The 19,467-nt window shown below is 32.1% G+C and overlaps 2 protein-coding genes across 4 annotated transcripts in view; both read right to left on the reverse strand.

Moving 5' to 3' along the window:
- Positions 1–863: 863 nt before the first annotated feature.
- On the reverse strand, positions 864–2,496 carry LOC149491142 (uncharacterized). Its single transcript, XM_089699027.1, has 6 exons — positions 2,307–2,496; positions 1,754–1,942; positions 1,487–1,600; positions 1,323–1,388; positions 1,086–1,220; positions 864–1,006 (listed from the first exon to the last, which is right to left on the reverse strand). The coding sequence occupies exons 1-6, from the start codon at positions 2,494–2,496 to the stop codon at positions 864–866; spliced, it is 837 nt and encodes a 278-aa protein (XP_089555153.1).
- A 195-nt stretch (positions 2,497–2,691) lies between these two features.
- Best2 (bestrophin 2) overlaps positions 2,692–19,467 on the reverse strand; it is a 32,229-nt gene continuing 15,453 nt past the window's right edge. For all 3 annotated transcript variants that reach the window (XM_089707993.1, XM_089707923.1, XM_089708065.1), the window contains exons 4-11: positions 11,942–12,071; positions 11,427–11,665; positions 9,391–9,519; positions 9,105–9,212; positions 7,606–7,836; positions 6,687–6,951; positions 4,112–4,408; positions 2,692–3,821 (exon numbers count right to left, since the gene is read on the reverse strand). In XM_089707993.1, coding sequence (XP_089564119.1) covers positions 3,589–3,821; positions 4,112–4,408; positions 6,687–6,951; positions 7,606–7,836; positions 9,105–9,212; positions 9,391–9,519; positions 11,427–11,665; positions 11,942–12,071 — 1,632 coding nt within the window. In that variant the 3' untranslated portion in view covers positions 2,692–3,588. The remainder of the gene's footprint in view (positions 3,822–4,111; positions 4,409–6,686; positions 6,952–7,605; positions 7,837–9,104; positions 9,213–9,390; positions 9,520–11,426; positions 11,666–11,941; positions 12,072–19,467) is intronic.

Genomic DNA, 19,467 nt, shown 5'->3' on the forward strand with positions numbered 1-19,467 from the left:
GCCAACTGTCATTGAATATACTGCGGCAAATTTGAATTCCTCTATATTTTCAGTTAAAATTTTTTAACGTTCTCATGTGCATTGTGCATATTTCACCACTTACATTTCCTATTGAAAATAAACTAAGAAATAAACCCTTTCAACATTTTTTCAAGGTACTTAAATGTTCAAGTTAAATATAGCACATTTCAAGTTTAACTGATTTTTATATACTTAATATGTACTTAATATGCAAAACTTGAAACAGAATATTAAGGATTTTTTTATAAAAATGGTTCTATGCATCGTCGCCGTCGTCGTCTCAGCCGTGGGACGTCCACTGCTGGACAAAGGCCTCCCTCAAGGATTTCCAGCACAATTTCCAGTACGACCGGTCACCGGCGGCCTGCATCCAGCGGCTCCCTGCCACTCGGACCAGGTTCTATGGTTCTATGCATGTTCTATGCCAATCTCTCTACAATAATTGGAGCAATAATTGTAAAACATCTTGTGTTTAGGGTTTTCTCTCTTTCTCGGTCTTTGCCCAACTGAATCAGGATGGTAATGTATTTATATAATGTATTTTAACTTTCACCAGCTCGGTTGACGAACTTTCATAGTTACATAGGCAGAACTCAGAAGCTCAAAGATTGTGTCAAGATTGTTCAAATTCAGAGATCAAACATTTTACCATTCATAATAAAACATGTTTCATTTCCCATTCTCATTTCTTTATATTATTATTTCATTTATTGAGATATCATTAGTTATTTAAGTATTATCACAGACTAATAATAATATACTACGTATACAAGTATTATTGTTATTTATGGTAATGGAAACAAAATGAAATTAAGATGTTAGAACCATCTACTCAACATCTACTAAACAAAAGAGATCATATTGTGTATCCAATCGTGGAAAAAGGTTATATTAAGAATAACAAAAGGCAAATGACTCAGTTTTCTTTCTCCCCAGGAATATAATCCTAAAACTTTTTCATTCAACAATACCAATGCACCGTATTCTGTAATGATGAAGTCAGTTCAAATATCAATCAATAAGATGTATCATTGAATTATAACAATTGTACAATAATACCTTACCTAAAGGAACACTTCTTTCTTGGGGAACAATACAAAATTCATAGTTCCTTAAATCCAAGATAGGCGACGTGTATTGCGTACATTTGTCCACAGACAATAATTTAGCATAATGTTGTTGGATTAAATCATCTCCAGCTATGAAAATATATATTTTTAGAATACCTAGGTAGGTAAACGGTAAAAGGTAAAAGGTTCAAAGAAACTGAAACTTTATTCAGAATATTAAGATTTTTTTACCTCTACGTTTATAATTTGAAATGATCCTAAAATGTTTCATGCCCGCAGTCCAAGGCACATTTGTAACTAAAATAAATAAAATAACTAAGAAGTTTGTTCATATTTCTATAGAAACATTTCGATTTATTCGATAGATTTCTCATTATTTTTGTTCTTATACTTACGAACATAATGATCCAAGGGAATATTGGAAACATGTTCAAATAATCCAATATTGTATCCTAATGTATCTTTGTCAAAATGAGAATGTACTATACTGGATTTTATTTCAGTAGCAACTAAAATCAATACGAAGAAAATATTTTATGGTTACTCTATTCTACCAATTAATTCGTAGATATAAGTAGATAAAAAAGTTATATTATTAAGTATATAAAATAATTATTAAGAAGCAGTTTTGAGTCTAAGCGTTTTGTTTATATTGTCCTTACAATTATTGTAACTTTTGTAAACAATGCGCCAGGAAAATAGAAAATTTGCCATGTCTGGGTGCGAACGGGCTACAATACAGTTGGCTGGGCTCAGCGACCATTTCGGCTTGATAAGGAGACTATTGCATACAACGACGTCCGTTTCATTTAAAATAACTGCCCCTATTTGTGGATAACTAACGTCAGAGCCTGTAAAGTTTGAAGGAAGTTAGAAAACTGTTAACTACCATAAATTATATTACTTACTATGCCCTGCGGTTCTACCCGCATTTTCCGCTCAAAAGCCTTGTTCGATAAATGGACTATATAATAGTGGAATAATTTTTCGACCCGTGTAGATTTTTTTTTACAAATTGTTTTTTTTAACATTGTCGGCATAATGAAATAACTATATAAACATACTATTTTGAGTTTGTCACTCAACTCCTGATCAACTACAGATCTTTAAAAAAAATTGTGTCTTCTACAGTAGTAGAAGATTATGTAGACCAAATCATGTAGAATATAAAGCTAAATATTTTAGTTCAAACTTTAAAAAAATGAGAATATTTACCTCCATTATTAGGACCAGAACGCCTTGCATTCATTGCAGTATACTTGCTATGTTTCACAGTATATAAATGAAGTATAAAAATTATGACCAAAATGAGAATTGCTACGAAGACTAGAACTAAATGAAAAAATATACATTTCTCTCCTCTTGTAAATTTGGGTATTGTATGAGAATTTTCATTATCATTCATAGCGTTGCTTTTGTCTAAAATAACTAATTAGCCAACTAGATTATGGTTTTGTATACAAATTACTTTTTATATACTTCCTGTTCTTGTCATTTCTTGGCAATTACAAACCTTATGATAACGTTACTTTTTGAATGAGTTTGAATGTATGTAAAAGTTATAAATGTGGAATTGTGGGAAGGAAAATAAAACAAAAAATGTATTAAAATACTTTTATAAAGCTACACAAATCAATCCCTGCTTGTGCGTCAAAAATCGAAATTTTAAATTCATCGGTACATAGTATGTCATAATTACGTACAGCACATTACAAAATTTACATAGATGTTTCCTCTTTCAGTCATATCGAGATTCAGTACATTCGATTACAATAAGTATATATAAAGCACCACACTTTATGGACGTATCATTTACTATATTAAGGTACGTTTTACGAGCTCCAACTAGGAACTAAATGCGAACAAACGCTTTTCACTAATTATACTATATTTTGATGTCGGTACATTATAACATCACGCTGGTCCACAATATTTCTCTTCACCTGTCTAGCGGCCAGCGCACTTCGCAAAGGTTTCTATTCCACATTTAACAAAAATAATTAATTATAAAAATATTGTATAATCTATAAATCTTATTTACAATTATTATATATATAAACTAACAGTAGGTAATTAAATTGCATCACTTTAGTTGCAATGCGGTTGCAAGTTATTATTGTTGATGTATCACGTGATTATCAAATGATTGAAGTGTGATGATTTCTGAAGCCATTATATTGCTGTGATATAGTAGGCTAAGCGTACAATTTACCAACATAATATGCACAACGGGTTATTTAATATGACACCTTTTAACTTAATTATAAATTATATTGTTTTCCAAGGGTGCTATCTAAACTTGAATTAAGTCACAGTTTTCGCTTTTATTTAAATCTACGCTTGAATCTACATTCACGTACGTCAAAACTCGCAAGCGGAGCGCGCTCAAACAATTATTTATAAGAACATAGTTATAAATGTTGCACAGACTAAATATATCCAGAGACAATTTACACAGACGTATATAGCTATAGACGCCGCTTGCAGACTGACCGTTTTAGACGTATACTTCTCCTCGCTTGGATCCCTTATCGTTGCGGTTGAGGCCGGGCGGGGTGCCGCTGCCGCTGTGCTCGCTGTCGGACAGCTCGGTGACGGTGGCGCGGCTGGCGAGCGGCGTGACCACGCGGTCGGTGCGCGGCGTCGACGGTGTTGAACCCACTAGAGAAGTTAGCTGGGACACGCCCATAGGGGACAGTGTCACGGGCGCGGTCAGCATGGGAGAGAGACCTGGAATGGAATACAATGGGTTGTGTGAAATAGTTCGGTTTTGTTAAAGCATCGCGTAGTACAAGGTATTTTTGTTACTTACAGCTGAGTTTTAATAATTTTATGATATAAAAAAGGGTCAGCACAACATAAACTAAAAAGTAAACACGATTAGTGTGAACTTTGCATCATTTAAAAACCATGTGTAGCTATGAAAATTGGTTTTCCATGCAAATAGATGACAACCAACTATTACATCGCGTTATATGAATTGAAATCGATTCATTAACACTGAGTTTAAGTAACGTTACCTTGAGTCAAACCCGGTGAAAGGACTGCCTGCGCAAGCGCAGTCGTCCCAGGTTGTCCCGCGTGAAGCGTATTGTTGACCGATCCACTATCCAGTTCTTGTATTGGGGATAGTACTAGGGCACCAAGGACGGGAACTTCGTTTTGGTAGCCTTGATGAGCCATTATAACCCCCATGTTCTGCATGCCCATGGCAAGGCGGTTCTCTCTATCCATGACTTCCTTTGTGACGTCAGGAGTCGGTATGCGCGGTCGGTTCCGAAGCGTCGTTGGTATCGCTGAGCCGTTGCTCCTTTGACCTGTAGTTTCATTTTATTTTTATTTAGAAAGTTATTTAACGAGTCGTTTGTGTAGTACTTATTACAGCCTCTTACAGCCTCACTTCTCTCTACCATATGTACGCTGACGACTTACAAATCTACACCCAGGCCTCGCTCAACAATTTACCTAGTGCTATCCGACATATAAATGCCGAACTAGCAACCCTGGTCAATTGGAGTGACGAATACGGTCTAAAAATCAATCCTGCAAAGAGTCACGCGATTATCATGGGAAGTCCGTATCTCGTTTCCGAAATTGACTGGGGCGCCTTACCCAGTGTCTGCCTTGGTGGAGTAACAATTCCTTATTGTAAGGTGGTTAAAAATCTAGGTGTTCATCTCGACCAAACACTATCGTGGTCTCACCACCTACAAGAGATCAGTCGTAAGGTGTATGCGGCATCGGGTACTCTTCGGCGTCTACGTAACTTTTTGCCTATTCCAACAAAAATTATGTTAGCTCAATCCCTTCTCTTCCCTATCCTCGACTATGCGGATGTGTGTTTTCCTGACCTTACGGTTGAGAATATGGAGAAACTTGAGCGTCTGCAAAATCTTTTAATTCGATTTGTATTCGGCCTTCGCAAATTCGACCATGTCTCTTTCTATCGCAGACGCCTCAAGTGGCTCCCTATTCGCCTCCGACATCATCTCCACTGTCTTCAATTACTATACCGTATCCTTTTCGATCCTTCCTCTCCTTCCTACCTTAAGAATAACTTCATTTTTCAACACTGCGAAAACTACTCTCTTCGATCAGCTGACAAACTTATTTTGTGTATTCCCTCTCATCGCACCAATTTTTATGCGGGTTCTTTTGCTGTCTCTGCCGTCAAGTTATGGAACTCCCTACCTTTAAAAATCAGACTTGCTCCTTCCTTATCCTCTTTTAAACATCATGTCCGTAATCATTTCCTCTTAACTGCCTATAATTCGGATTAGTTTATGTAGTATACTTCTATTTAGACATATTTATATTTATTTATATATATATATATATTATATATATTTAATATTTATATAGTTACTACTATGTAGTATGCATATGTGTATGTATGAGTATCTTATGATATATTTGTATTTCATATATTTATTTAGGTAATATTAGTAATATTATTATTTATATATTTTTTATTTTTTTTTTTTATTTTTGTTCATTTTTACGTATTTATATCATGTACTGTATAAAATGTGTATATATTTTATTGTGTTCTCTTATTATTTCTACCCTATTCTAAAAATATGTTTTTATTTTGTCCGACAACTTTTTGCGCTTCTTTGCCTTTCTCCCCGTGGTTGCCTGGCAGAGATCACTGCATAGTGATAAGGCCGCCTTTTGTGCTTTCTAATCTTATTTTTTGTAACCTTTATGTATATTTTGTTTTTTTTTTTTGCACAATAAAGTGTTAAATAAATAAATAAATAAATAATAGTACTGAGTACATAATGTGTATTAAACTGACTATAGTAAGTTTCTATTTAAATTAACGTATTGTGTAATAATCGACGTGTTACGCAAATTATTTTCTATAATAGGTATTAGGTATATCATTCTTCTGATTTGTATTAAAGGTTCCAAGTACCTAGTAAAAAGGAATAGATCAGTAACAATAAAAAAAATCTTTACTATAGTTAGAATTTAATTTTACTTAGATGAATGTTTTAATCACATATTATGCAATTGTTTCCAGTAAACACAATTATTAAAGCATTGATATACAATGGACATATAAAACAATACATCAATAAATAAGTAATTTTCCAAGAATGCATGTTCAATTTCGATTAAGAACGCATGACATAAAACAATTAAAATTGTGGAATTCCGCTATTTTATATAAGATATAAAGAGCAACAACGCTGTAGTAACAAAGACTTTCATATAGGGTATATTCACAAGAAATTACGCAGAATAATAAACACAACCATATAGAAAACATATTACGTGAATTATTTCTTTACTTTAAGCGTGTCATTCCATAAATAGAAACGTATAATATTGCCAAGAAAATGTTATGAGCACTGACTGAATTTAGCTAATTAAATTCGTCACCAAATTAACAACGAAATCAAATCTATATACTAATAACAAAATAAATAATTAATATATGTATGTAGTTACAAAAAAAAAACAGGATTAAACTGGGTCTAAATCGAGTCTAAAGGAGTCGGTTGCATACAAATTGCAGAAATACAGATGATGCTAATAAAAGCGTGTTAAAAAAAACAATAATAAAATAATTAAACAAAAACTAACCATGTTTTGTATTCTGTCTATGTTGTCCTCTACCAGACTTGCGTCCAACCAGTCTCTCATAGAAAGACATTTTGTGGTGTGGCGGAGGCGGTGCTGTCGGCTGACCGGCTTCAGGACTCGAATATACCATAGAATTATGTCGATTCCTTCCAAATAACCCGCCAGAAGAATATGCAGTAGATGCGGAACGTACAGAACCCATTCTTGATATTTGCCTTTGGAACCAATTCTTTCGTCTCTCCACAAGCGGTGTATCTACGCTCTCCTGTAAATATACATTATTTAGAATTATTTATTGGTCAAAGTAGATCTTTAAAAGCAAAAAATTTCAGTGTAATATTATTAAGATAGGTATGTAGTTTGTTACAAGAAATAGTAAAAGATGGAAAATGTGAGGCAATAGTCACGCGTTATGACAAAGTACACATTAACATTATTAATTATTTGTTTTACACCTACGCTACAAGACCGTTGATGATATTGGATGTCATTATGGTCATCGAGTTTAAAAAGTCCGGTTAGCTTAAAACTATTATAATATTACTATGATAATATATTATGTGGTAGGATTAATTGGACGGTCTTCCTACAATAAACAAAATCTTTTGTTGATAACACATAAAAAATGACACACAATTTAATACCTACTGTCCTAGAATAAAATTTTGACTAATTTATTCTTTATTCCTTACTTTTTTCCTTCATTTTAGGTAACTATAGCTATGTAGGCAGTTATAGTATGTCTAAACATATAGTTTAACATAGTACTTATAACTAAAAATATGTATATATGTCTACATTGTTTAAACGCTAAATACTGAAGATCCGAAATAAATCCAGTTAACAAAGACATCCTCTGTTGATGATTAATTTATTTATAATTACATATATGATGATAATGATAAACAAATACACTCACGTAGTCCGCATATGTTTCGTCATGACTCTTCCTAGGCGCTTGCACATTGGCATACACGGCGTCTTCAGCCTTCACCTTGTAATGGTCCGCAGAACATGGCGGCTCGTGCCGTCTATAATGTTCTGAAGCGACTGTATACGGCAAGTCTTTTGGTACCACTTCCTCCCAGTACTGATCCTTTAGGAGCTCCGGGTGCTCTTCGTGCATTTCGTCAACAATCATGTAAGCAGCCTGGGGATATGGAATAGGTATTTGTATAAATAACTAGAGTTTTAGAGAATACCAGGAAAGCTTATAGAGGAACTACACAAAACGATTTTTGTCTGAAAGTTATAAGCTACTTGATAAAACAGAAAATAAAATGCTGCTAGACGCGTGAGAGTCAACAGTAAGATGTATTATAACTTAGTATTATAATTACTTTTGAGGTTATCTGTGTAATTAAAAAAGATTGTTTCGATTTAAAACTTTTTGTATATATTTGAATTTATAATAAATTTAAAATAATCTCTGGGATTATTACACCGTCCTTGATACTTAATTGCATCATTACAAAATGTACATGATAATGCATAATTAATAATAATTATTCATCGGTATTTTTTTTTTCAAACTCTCATTGTTAAATTTGTATTTAAAGGTCACTGAGACGAAATATTGGCAATTCACGTCTTTATTGCATAGAATATTTTTAGACACAGCCACAGACTTTTGTGTCCCAATACTATAAATTGTTCCAACTTCCAATTAATTAATTGCCTTTAACTAGTTTTTAACTAGGATTAGATAAGCGTATAAAGCCGTATTTCCCATACTGAGCTAAGTAATTTTTTTATTCCTGAAAGAATTGTGTGAACTTAAATAGTAAATACTTTCTATGATACAATTTTCTGTTTGTCGTGTGAAATCTATACTAATATTATAAAGCTAAAGAGTCTGTTTGTTTGAACGCGCTAATCTCTGGAACGACTGGTCCGATTTGAAAAATTCTTTCGGTGTTAGATAGCCCATTTATCGAGGAAGGCTATAGGCTAAATAAATATTATCATTACGCAAAGACCAACAGGAGCGGAGCCACGCGGGTGAAACCACGAAGCGCAGCTAGTATTGTATATGTATTGAATAAAATGTCTGTAGACTATCTCGTTTACATATTATCATTAAAAAAACGAATAAAATAATAGTAATTAAATATTTATCTTATAATATACCTGTCCATCTGTGTTGTATTAAGAAACACCTGGTTAAAAAATATTTTTCTATTGCTTACAATATTTATGGTGTACGGTGTACCGCGTCACCCTGACTTTCAATCATTGACCCAGTTACATATTTTAAAACCACTTCGACACATTAAAGTTCAAGAAGTACTTTAAAAATAATCAAGCTTACAATAAATAATAATGTACGAAGTCCGGACCACAACACGCAAAAAAACAAATAACCAGTTCAACAAGTATTTATAAAAGCAATGTATCATATAAAAAAATAATTGTTACCTTAATGTGTCTGTCTATCAACCAATTAAGTTCAATATCGTCATCATCTTCACCGAAAGGATTTATTAGTACCTCGGCTACTTTCAACCATCCCACATAGAAACAAAACTGAAAAATATAAAGTTTTAGAATATACCTTTATGTTTTCATTTTCGTAATAGGAAAATATAAGGCAGTTATTTTATGAGGATATATTGCAAATTGTCGTCAAGCATTACATACATCGCAAAGCGCATCTAATATTTTGCACATATAATAGTATTATAATTTTATATATTTATAATACCTGTAAAGCCGTGAATAGTGGGAAATATACATCAGGTTCGTATTTAGAAGTGCTTCCAGGAGCTGGCGGTACCAACTGTCGTCCCATGAGAGCTGCCACGAAGTAAGTATATAAAGCTAAGGTCACCACCTAGAAATAGGAATTTCAACATCATTTCAAAAGACCTGGAGATAGGTACAAAAAGTTAAAGAAAAATCGGTAATTTAGTCTAGCATGTCGTTTATCGTAAGGAGTTTTTTTCTTGTAATTTAATTTAGCTATCGATGCTATGCTTCTTAAAATATTCAATTAAAGAATTCGATTAGTTGATTAAGCGATTTAATACATTATTAACGCATCGTTGATTTTATTTATGTAAACATGTTAAGCAGCCTTGATTTTGAACTAAAACAGTTTTTAACGAATCAAATAAGATCGAGGTTGGTTTGCCGACGATTGCTGACTTAAAACCTAAGATTTTTTTAATACATTGATGTAATAAGCACTTTCTTAAAAATTATTAGTTTAAGTCAGTCTTATGTCTCTGTATATATCTAAATAAATAAGGAGTTGTCGAAAAACTGGGTTGAATTGCAGTTTTCATGAGAGGAATCAATAATTATATCTATTAGTATAATTAAAATAACGTTTTCTGTTATAGTTTGTAACATACCATAGATAGCATAAAGTATAGAGCCTTAAGAATCTATATTATTGCTATTATGTTTCTTAGATGAGATAGAAACGCATAAAATATTGACTAAAACTACATGTTATTCCTTAGATTGAAATGTGTTCAATTGAAATAAAAAAAGAAAATTATGAATAATTTCTATAACATTTGTTGACTAAAGTATTAGATGCATATATGCACGTTGTATGCTAAATAGGCACGTACAAAATCTCCGAGCGTGCGTTTACCCGCATGTCGACTACTATGTGTTAGCTATCAGCAATTAATACACATATTATTGCTTATCGCATGTTCTACTTAGCTGCATAACACAACCTGACTAGTTCATATTGATTTCTCGATTTAAGTGTTAAATTATTTAGCACAGGTAAGCTTAAAAATCAGCTGTTATTGAATGTCATATTATTATCAAACACGTAATATATTTACTCATACATACAAACTCTACGAATACAATTTTCTCGGAACATATTTTAATCTTGATATCGCATAAAAAGTACAGCCTTTTCAAAAGCATGTTCAATTTATCGCATGACAGAGGTAAAAAAGATATTTTTTTCAACTTGATTAGAAACGGTTCGTATTTAATATTAAATTGCTAGCCGGCAGACTGAAACCATATATAATTCCAATTCAATCATTTTATTACAACTTTAACTAATTATTTCAAGCTCACTCAGGTTTCATTTCATAACTTTTGATTATAGTGAAAATTATTAGTTTCAATAAGATGTCTAGCATGAAAATTATTTTATTGAATCATCCTCTCTAGAAACTAATAGTTATGAACAAATTAATCAAAAATGAATATCTAAACTTTTAAAGAATTAATATGCAACATCTTATTATGAACAACCTATTCATTTGGTAATACACCAAAGTAATATACCTACATAGAAAGAAATGGCGTAACCATAGGTACTCTCTATATTACTAAGGAACTGTATTGTTAAAGATCAACACCATATCAACATATTTCTTTTTTCTTTTTTGATGGGGACATTTACATGATTTACCCGATCGTCATTACTCATCTGTTTTAGCTATAAACTACTTATATATATCAGAACTATCTTCAAGCAGTCTTCTTCTGTGAGAAGACAAAATAATCAAAATGCTCCCAACCTGCAGCTTCGCCCGCGCTGTCAAGGTAAAACCCGTATAGTTCCCGTTCCGGTGGGATTCGTTCCCGGGATAATATTTCCTTCAAAAACCTTCCTCGTGTCTCAAACAATCTCTGTACAACATTTCATGCAAATCGGCTCAGTAGTTGAGGTGTGAAGAAGAGACGGAAGTAACTCTTACTTTCGCATTTATCATATTAGTTGGGAATTAGGATAGGAGGATTTTCTGATTGACTCACCTGAGTATAAACAAGAGGAACGCACACCGTGTCATATCCAATGAGCGCTCCCAACCGCCTCCTTATGTCTGAAAGCTCCACCAACAAAGTCTGCACTATATGGTCACTAGTTATCAGCCCGTCTTTCCTCGCCCTGTTTATTATATTCGTTGCCCATACAAGTGGCATCCAATATTTTGACATTGGACTTTTCCCATCCATCTTCTCAAACACTTTACGCTCGCTTTCAAGCATTAGTCCTATAACAAGGCTGTATTATTATTAAAATAACAACACATTTAACATAGAAAGGATCAGAATTAATTTTAATTTTTCGTTTAATACCTATGCTTTCGACAATCAGAAGTGGGATATCTCATCAAACTTATAAATACTTTATTAGTTTTAAGATTACTATAATAATACCCTCGTGTCTTTATAAATCTGTCTTCAAACTATTTATGCTTTATACTGACAGAGTGGACACTCATATTAATGGCGTGATATTTAATTAAGTGCATTTACAGCTTACTCACCAGAGTCCACGACATGCTGCCACGTTGGGAACCGTCTCTTCACCCTCAAGGATACCCTTTGCAATGTTATAACATAAGCCAGTATAGCGTACCGAACGATGTTTCTTCTCATCAATCTACCAGTCTCATCCTAAAACCAATACAAACATACACTGTATAACATAGCTAATAAATAACATATTGCGCACAATGTCTAGGTACTATATAATAAACAACAGACTCAAAACGATATCAATAAAAAATTAATATCGCATAATTATTTGTTACGTAACATTTAATGACAGTACATACACAATTCATGACTTGCTACGTTCTAAAATTGTATATATGATAATAGATGCATCGTTGTGATAATGCACAGGTAAACATATAGCCATAAGACTAATAATTAAAAATATACTTATTTTCATGACACACTATCGCCATTTTAAAGAAGTTGCAAATATTCGCATAGGCAAGTAAAAAGTATGCAATAATCGCAAGCAGCAATAAGAAATAAAAACAAATAACCAACGTCCAACCAACTTAAAACAATAATAGTACAGACTAATAATAATATACTACGTGATAATAGTATAGATAGATTAACCTTGCTTTTAGAATGTAATTTCTACACCTGTTATAACAAAATTTAGCACGTATTTTTGTTCAAAAATACACTGGAAGCCTGTTTGATAAATAAAATCATTTATTTCTTGTTTATTTCAGTGTTCTTCCAACAAATAATCCTGTACTTAATACCGAAGTTTTTAAAAAAGTTTCTTCACTGAATAGGTACATACTACCAATTTATTATTATATTTTACATACTACAAATTCAAGCGTATGTAATCTTTATAATTAATACAATAAAACATAAATGTGTCTACTAAATTCATGATTAGATCATTAGGTACCTACTACCTGAATAAACCGCGGGTTTGCAAACAAATTTGAATGTTTAAACACTGTTAATTCGGGGCACGAGAAAAAATCTTCAACATGAGTTAGTACGGCGTAAAATCATTAGGTGTGTCGAATTGTAGAGAGACCAGTTTATAAACAAATTGCGTTTCATCATATTTGGAACGTTATTGGAAAATCCGGACAAGGGTGAGGTTCAATGGGACGCATGAATTCGTCTGATATTTTTCAATAATGAAAAATGTCCAGCAACATTTTTATATTTCTACGTTGTAGGTATAACTATTACATAATATGTGATAATATGACCTTCTATGTATTAATACTATGAATTTCTTTTAATTTTGGGTATCAGATTGTGTATAGTTATGTACAAAGAATTTATACTAAACCAAATGAAATATTAAAAGTATGATAGATATTTGTTTTTGTTGAATACAATAACTTGCGAACTTTTAAAATCAAAACTATACTTAATGATTAACTCAATACGATATCCAAACGAGTTTTTTAAACTCGTTTATGTACGTCAAGTACCTAATCTTCAAGTAGATAATTAATCTTCAAATTGCTACTTAAATATTATTTATGAAGTTATCCTTTCAGTTTGCGAACTAGGGATGTTTCCCACTTTCGATAAAATTGAAAATTATATTGTTCCACGTTTAGATGTATGTGAGATAAGTGCATAAAATATCACAAAGCATTATAAAGGAAAGAAATACGATATGTTAAATAGTCATCGAGGATTATATAATATAACTAGTGGTCCGCCCCAGCTTCGCCCGTGGTACCTACATGTTTAAACTACCCTATCTCTCAAGTTGGATCGAACTGCACATGGTGTGCGAATTTGATTATAATCGGTTAAGTGGTTTAGGAGTCCATTGAGGACAAACATTGTGACACGAGATTTATATATATATTAAGATATCATAAATACAATGAAGTCACCGTTTCAAACATAGATCTTATGAATAAAATTAAAACAATGTTATGCAAAAATACGTAATAAAATTAAAACCTACTTAAATTATACAGAAGTTCAAACAATTGTGCAATAAATTCATAATCAACCTTCACCTCAATACATTGCTTCCTTAATGAGACTTCAAAGGAAGAACTTACAAATTAAAAGAAACAGCACGACGCCCACCGTAAGTAAGTAATGTAATTACGTATTGATGAATAATACACTTTTTTATGAACTTAGATCTTATAAATAACATTGAATATGAACTACATGGGCCAAGTACACTGAGGGTTATAATTAGATTTTATTTTTACGGTGAACAACATTTTTTTACATAAGAAGTGGTACAACATATTTCTGGTCTGTAATGTTTTTTACCACCTGGAAAATTTATCATATTCACTGACTGGAAGTCGAATAAGCCTTCATTGTAATCCAAATAAATAATATAGGTACTTGTATTATTTATGGTATTCAAAATTTTATCCAGTATTTTTTTTGACGTGAAAAAATCTTCAACTTCCTGTAAAATAATACCTTTGGATAAGTGCGTTTCAGTTCGTTGTACGAATGTATGACAGCAAAAAATACAGAAAGTTACCTTAAAATATATTTATAATTCGACCCTGTACATCAAGACGAATGCGGATAAAGGTTCTTTTACGTCGACTTCAAGTTATTCGAAATCGAATATCGAAAAAGATCGATAAAGTACTGTAAGTTTCATGAATATTAACTATCTGTAATTATTTAATTGATAATAACCTACCCTGTCAACGGCCTTTGCCCCATCTAGGGGGTTTAGTATAATAACTAGGTATATTAATATTTTATGTATGAAATAATGTCCTTTATATTCTCATAATTAACAGAAACCAGTCCATTTTGACATTGCTGATAAGCCTTACGGTAAAATTAAGGATCGCGTGTGCACAATCATTAATTGCGATGCAACTCACCAGCCACGTAGAATATTAACTGCATATCTGAACCTTTCTCAATCATTATGCCGGTGTTTACATAGTTCTTGTATTTCATTTTGAAAAATCGCTTATAACGTAAACCATTTTAAGTTTTACGTCATCATTTTCACAAGGATTTTTTGTCTAATTTAGTTTTCATTACCGATAAGGATGAAACCGTTACTCGTTATCGGATCGCTTTGAAAATAAATAAAGTATTCCAATTATGTAGAATGAAAATAACAGTATTTTCATATTAAAACAGAGGCCACATTAACAGGGCCTGATATCTCAAGCATACAAATTACATATATGAGTTTGGGCATTTACATTCTCCGACTACTTGCTGATACGTAGGTAGTTATATTATTGAATTGCAAAACATAAGTTATTTTGAACAAGAACATTTTTTTATATTTTGGATAATAACGAATGCACGAGCTAATTAATCCAACCATATCATTTATAAATAAATACACGTACAGCGATATGCGTGTAATGTCATTTTGACAGTTCACAAAAAAGTGTCATGTTGATCAAATGATGATTAAATACAAATACATTTTAAAATTTCGTTCTCCTATTTTCCTCTTATAATATATTTTAGTTCATAATACGTTTACAAAAAATATAAGCAAGTATATATCGAACAACAAAAGCTCGTATCCCACATACCGGTTTATTTACCATTGATCTTTATGTATTACGTAAAAAGACCGTAGCTCATATTTAAGTAGCATTGTTCTGTTGGTGCTTTTTAACCTTTAGTAATAGCGTTCTTTTCCTAGAATAGTAAGTTGATTTGACATTTAAATAAAGAGCGCAGTCGGCAAAGTGCTGGTCATTATTTCTGCCGTGATATATTTTATGAGTAATCTATTATCAGTTCCGATACGACATCGTACGAAATACCCTAAACGGGTATTTCGTTCGTGTTCATTTATAGTTTAACGATTTACCATACAGTCTGTAATTTAAAAAGCCGTGTATGTCCGAAGGTCTACTTATAAGATTATCCCTTTGCTATGAATAGGGGCTTGGAACGTCGCATTGTTATGAGCAACCTTAGAACCAATCACTCATAATTTGCATAATATTAAACCTTCTACGTGGATTAATAAATTAGAAAATAAAATTTAATATAATATACAAAATTAATATAAAGATATTACGTATAATTCAATAAATTTGTAACCATGTTTAGATGCTACCCATATTGCTTTCATTTCTTCAACAATATTCATACATTATATCAATTATCAATACATACTCTCTATGTAAAATCTTACCACAATATCATTTATAACTTTAAAATTACTTAATAAATAATTCAAAGAGACGACTATTAAATAGCAATATTTATGAAAACGACAAAATATATATTCGAACAACACATACCTATGTACCTAGACGGTATACTATATTCCCGTTAGAATTTAACAAAATTTATATGATATATGTACTTACATATATATACAAGAGAGCACCTGCGTGGGTGAAGAAGAATCAGTCGATAAATTTATTATTAATTATTTTTATAATACTCCAAAATAATATTAAAATTCAGGAAGTTCCATCTATTATTTAAGATATCTTTTCCTTAATATATTTATCAGATAGTATTCATCTGCGAGTTATTGTAAATTGTAATTAGTTTGGGTTTATAATTGTATATAATTATCTATTCTGAGGAACGCAATTATTATGTTAGCTCTTGCTAGATCGCCGTTAATTGTATATTATTCAGTGTACTACTGTTTTTATACCTTGGGAGTAATTTAAATATTGGTACCTAAGGTTATCGAGTAATATCTTAGAAAAGACTCAACATATCCTTCTGAAACAATTAAATGTGAAATGCTGTGGTTTTTAACGTTTATAGCAATTCAAAGACTTTTTTTGGTAAAGGGTAAAAAATAGTTTTTACATAGTGGGGCGTGTTGAACTCCGAAATTCGAATGAAACCTACTCGGACTTTTAATGATATTTCATAATAAGTAAGAGACGTTAACAAAAGAAAAACTTGACCGTGCCGTTTCTTTACGTATAGAATCGGATAGTTGATCAAGAATCAAGATGTTTCATTATTAATCGATTGATCGTGTTATGAACAGGTACTTACTATTGAGATAGTACAAGGCATGTATCCATAAAATTTGTATTGAACTGAGCCAATAATATCGATCAGTCCTCTAATTAAGTTCAAGCAAAGATTTATTATGAAGGCTAACAAGCTGTTTGAATTGATCGGTTTATCTTTATGGTAGTTACAATTCAAGTGACAATAATTAAAAATATCGTACAGGGCTATTACATAAAGTGTTACAATAATAAATTATTTTCGAGAGTCCGCTTTCAGAACTAAATAAATATAGAACAACATTTGCATACAGTTTAAATCATATACGGCTAGGAAGTTCTATGTGTATTAAGTTGCATACTACCATATGAATAAATTGCTCATTGTGTACACTCAATCTAATTATATGAAGTAATTGTATGAAGATTGTCGCTCATGCTCAGTTCAAATTCTCAATAATGTTTCCTACTACTAACACAACCCAGTCAGATCTGATCACAATCTCCACATTGACAATAACATTTTCATAGATAAATATTAAATACACAATAACAGTTTGTTATTATATAGCATAGGTAATAAAAAGAACAATGGATCTCGCGTCACAAGGATGATCACAGACCATAAATTTTTGTTACATCCAACAAAAAATATACGTCGCAAAAAATTAGACACACATAAAGTTAGAAAAATTGCGGCCTTATTCTTAAACGATACTCAAATTTAACGTCCTTGTAACTATCACTGCCGACCATCTGCCGACATTGCAATCTAATTCATAACAACATTCCTAAGAACATCTTAAAATTGAGAAGCGTTTATAAATGGGATGTTAATCCTTCATACTTTACCTTGTAAGTTCGATCCATTCGATTGTCCGCTCACACCACACAGCCCCATCTAAAACTATTACGTGTTGAAAGAGAAATGCATAACATGATTCGCGAAGCTATTATTACCGTGGCTACTGGCTATATTATGCTAGTCATAAACTATGTTGTGGTAACATTTTTATATGTCCTTATTTAAAACCGGGAAAGCAGATAAAGAGTATATAAGTGACTCTACAGTGTTCAAACTCCATTCTAAATTCTCATAATGTGCCCTGTGAATATGCATGAGATACATTTGATATATGTAAAAATGCTACCTGCAATTATTTAAAGAGAAACCGATTTCATGCATAGTTTATCACCCGCGTAATACCATGAAGCCAGATGAAGTAACTATTACTTGCGGAATTACTGCTACAATCACAGTATTTAAATATTTCATGCGGATGGAATCATACGATAAAAACCGGTAGTGTTTCGTGCATTTTTACATTGAACGTAGGTATGTATATAGTAGATATTCGATAAATGAATAACCTTAAACGAATAGGTTAATTTGTTGGCCTCCCTATTAATTTTAATTAAAAATAAAACAATCTAAGTATCACGGATAAGATATTCAGTATCCGTATATTTATAACTTTTAAATATATTCTTCAAATGACCTTCTGTTAGAATCATGACGAATTAAAGTCACTATTGTAGTTAGAGAATAAGGCAAAAAAGGCTCGAAACAATCTCCGTGTAATTAAAAATATGTAATTATTGTTTTTAATCAAAATTCCTCTATCCCACAGTAATGAGTAATGTTTCACGAGGTTAATTAAATGGAAACCTAAAGGAAATTAAATAACTCATAGGAGTTGATTTGAAGGAATGTTATCCTTGCATGTATAAGTTTTCACCTGTACAAACTATTCAAGTTTGGATGTGGGGATTACCAAAATATAATCCTAAAATAACAATGGCCATTCTGTTCATAGTCATTAAAACTACATGTAGATGGGTTTTGTATTGATAGGTCTCGTAATGCTCGATGCTCTCGTAATAGTTAATTTAAATTTTAATCGAGGCGCGTTCGGATGATAGAATAATTATGATTGAGATCTTATAACAAAGAACAAACAGAGCATTATATCTGTCTGTAAGTCACAGATATTATGAAATAAAGACAATTAAAATAATGCTAAAATTATTATTGTTAATACGATTCCGTGCTCACAAAGTGCATAACAATCTTTACATTGACGTAAACATTGTCTTTGTTGTAACAAACAGTAAATATTATAACTTGTGATTAAATGGATATGGTACATGATAGATTGAGACCAAAACCTGTGAACAAACTCTATGAATGCAAATTTGTAGATAAGAAACAAGCAATATTAGAGCTAGATGAAATTTCTATTATCATCAGTGCAAAATAATTATTAAAGACTTCATTCGCAAGTGCATAATAGACTATCGCAGACATCGCATCAAACAATTCGCCAGCTCGCTACGTTCCACAGAAGGAACCTTTATTACTCAACACGATACACAAAATACAATACCTTCTATACATATAAAAGTAACATGCAATATATATAGGCATATTATTGGTGAAGTATTAAACCTAAGTGGACGATATGAAATTAAATTAGATGTAACAGACCGCAACATCGTGCCCCACGGCGCGCGTGGGGTTGTGCAACATCCCCACTAGAGCAATCTTGTTACACTATAAATACAATATATTATATGTGAACTTACGGTCGAATAAGTGCGTCCGTGCA

Source organism: Colias philodice, chromosome 1, assembly GCF_061535455.1.
Source record: "Colias philodice isolate Cphi_HAF_F1 chromosome 1, ilColPhil1 Martin Lab GWU primary, whole genome shotgun sequence".
NCBI lineage: Eukaryota > Metazoa > Arthropoda > Insecta > Lepidoptera > Pieridae > Colias > Colias philodice.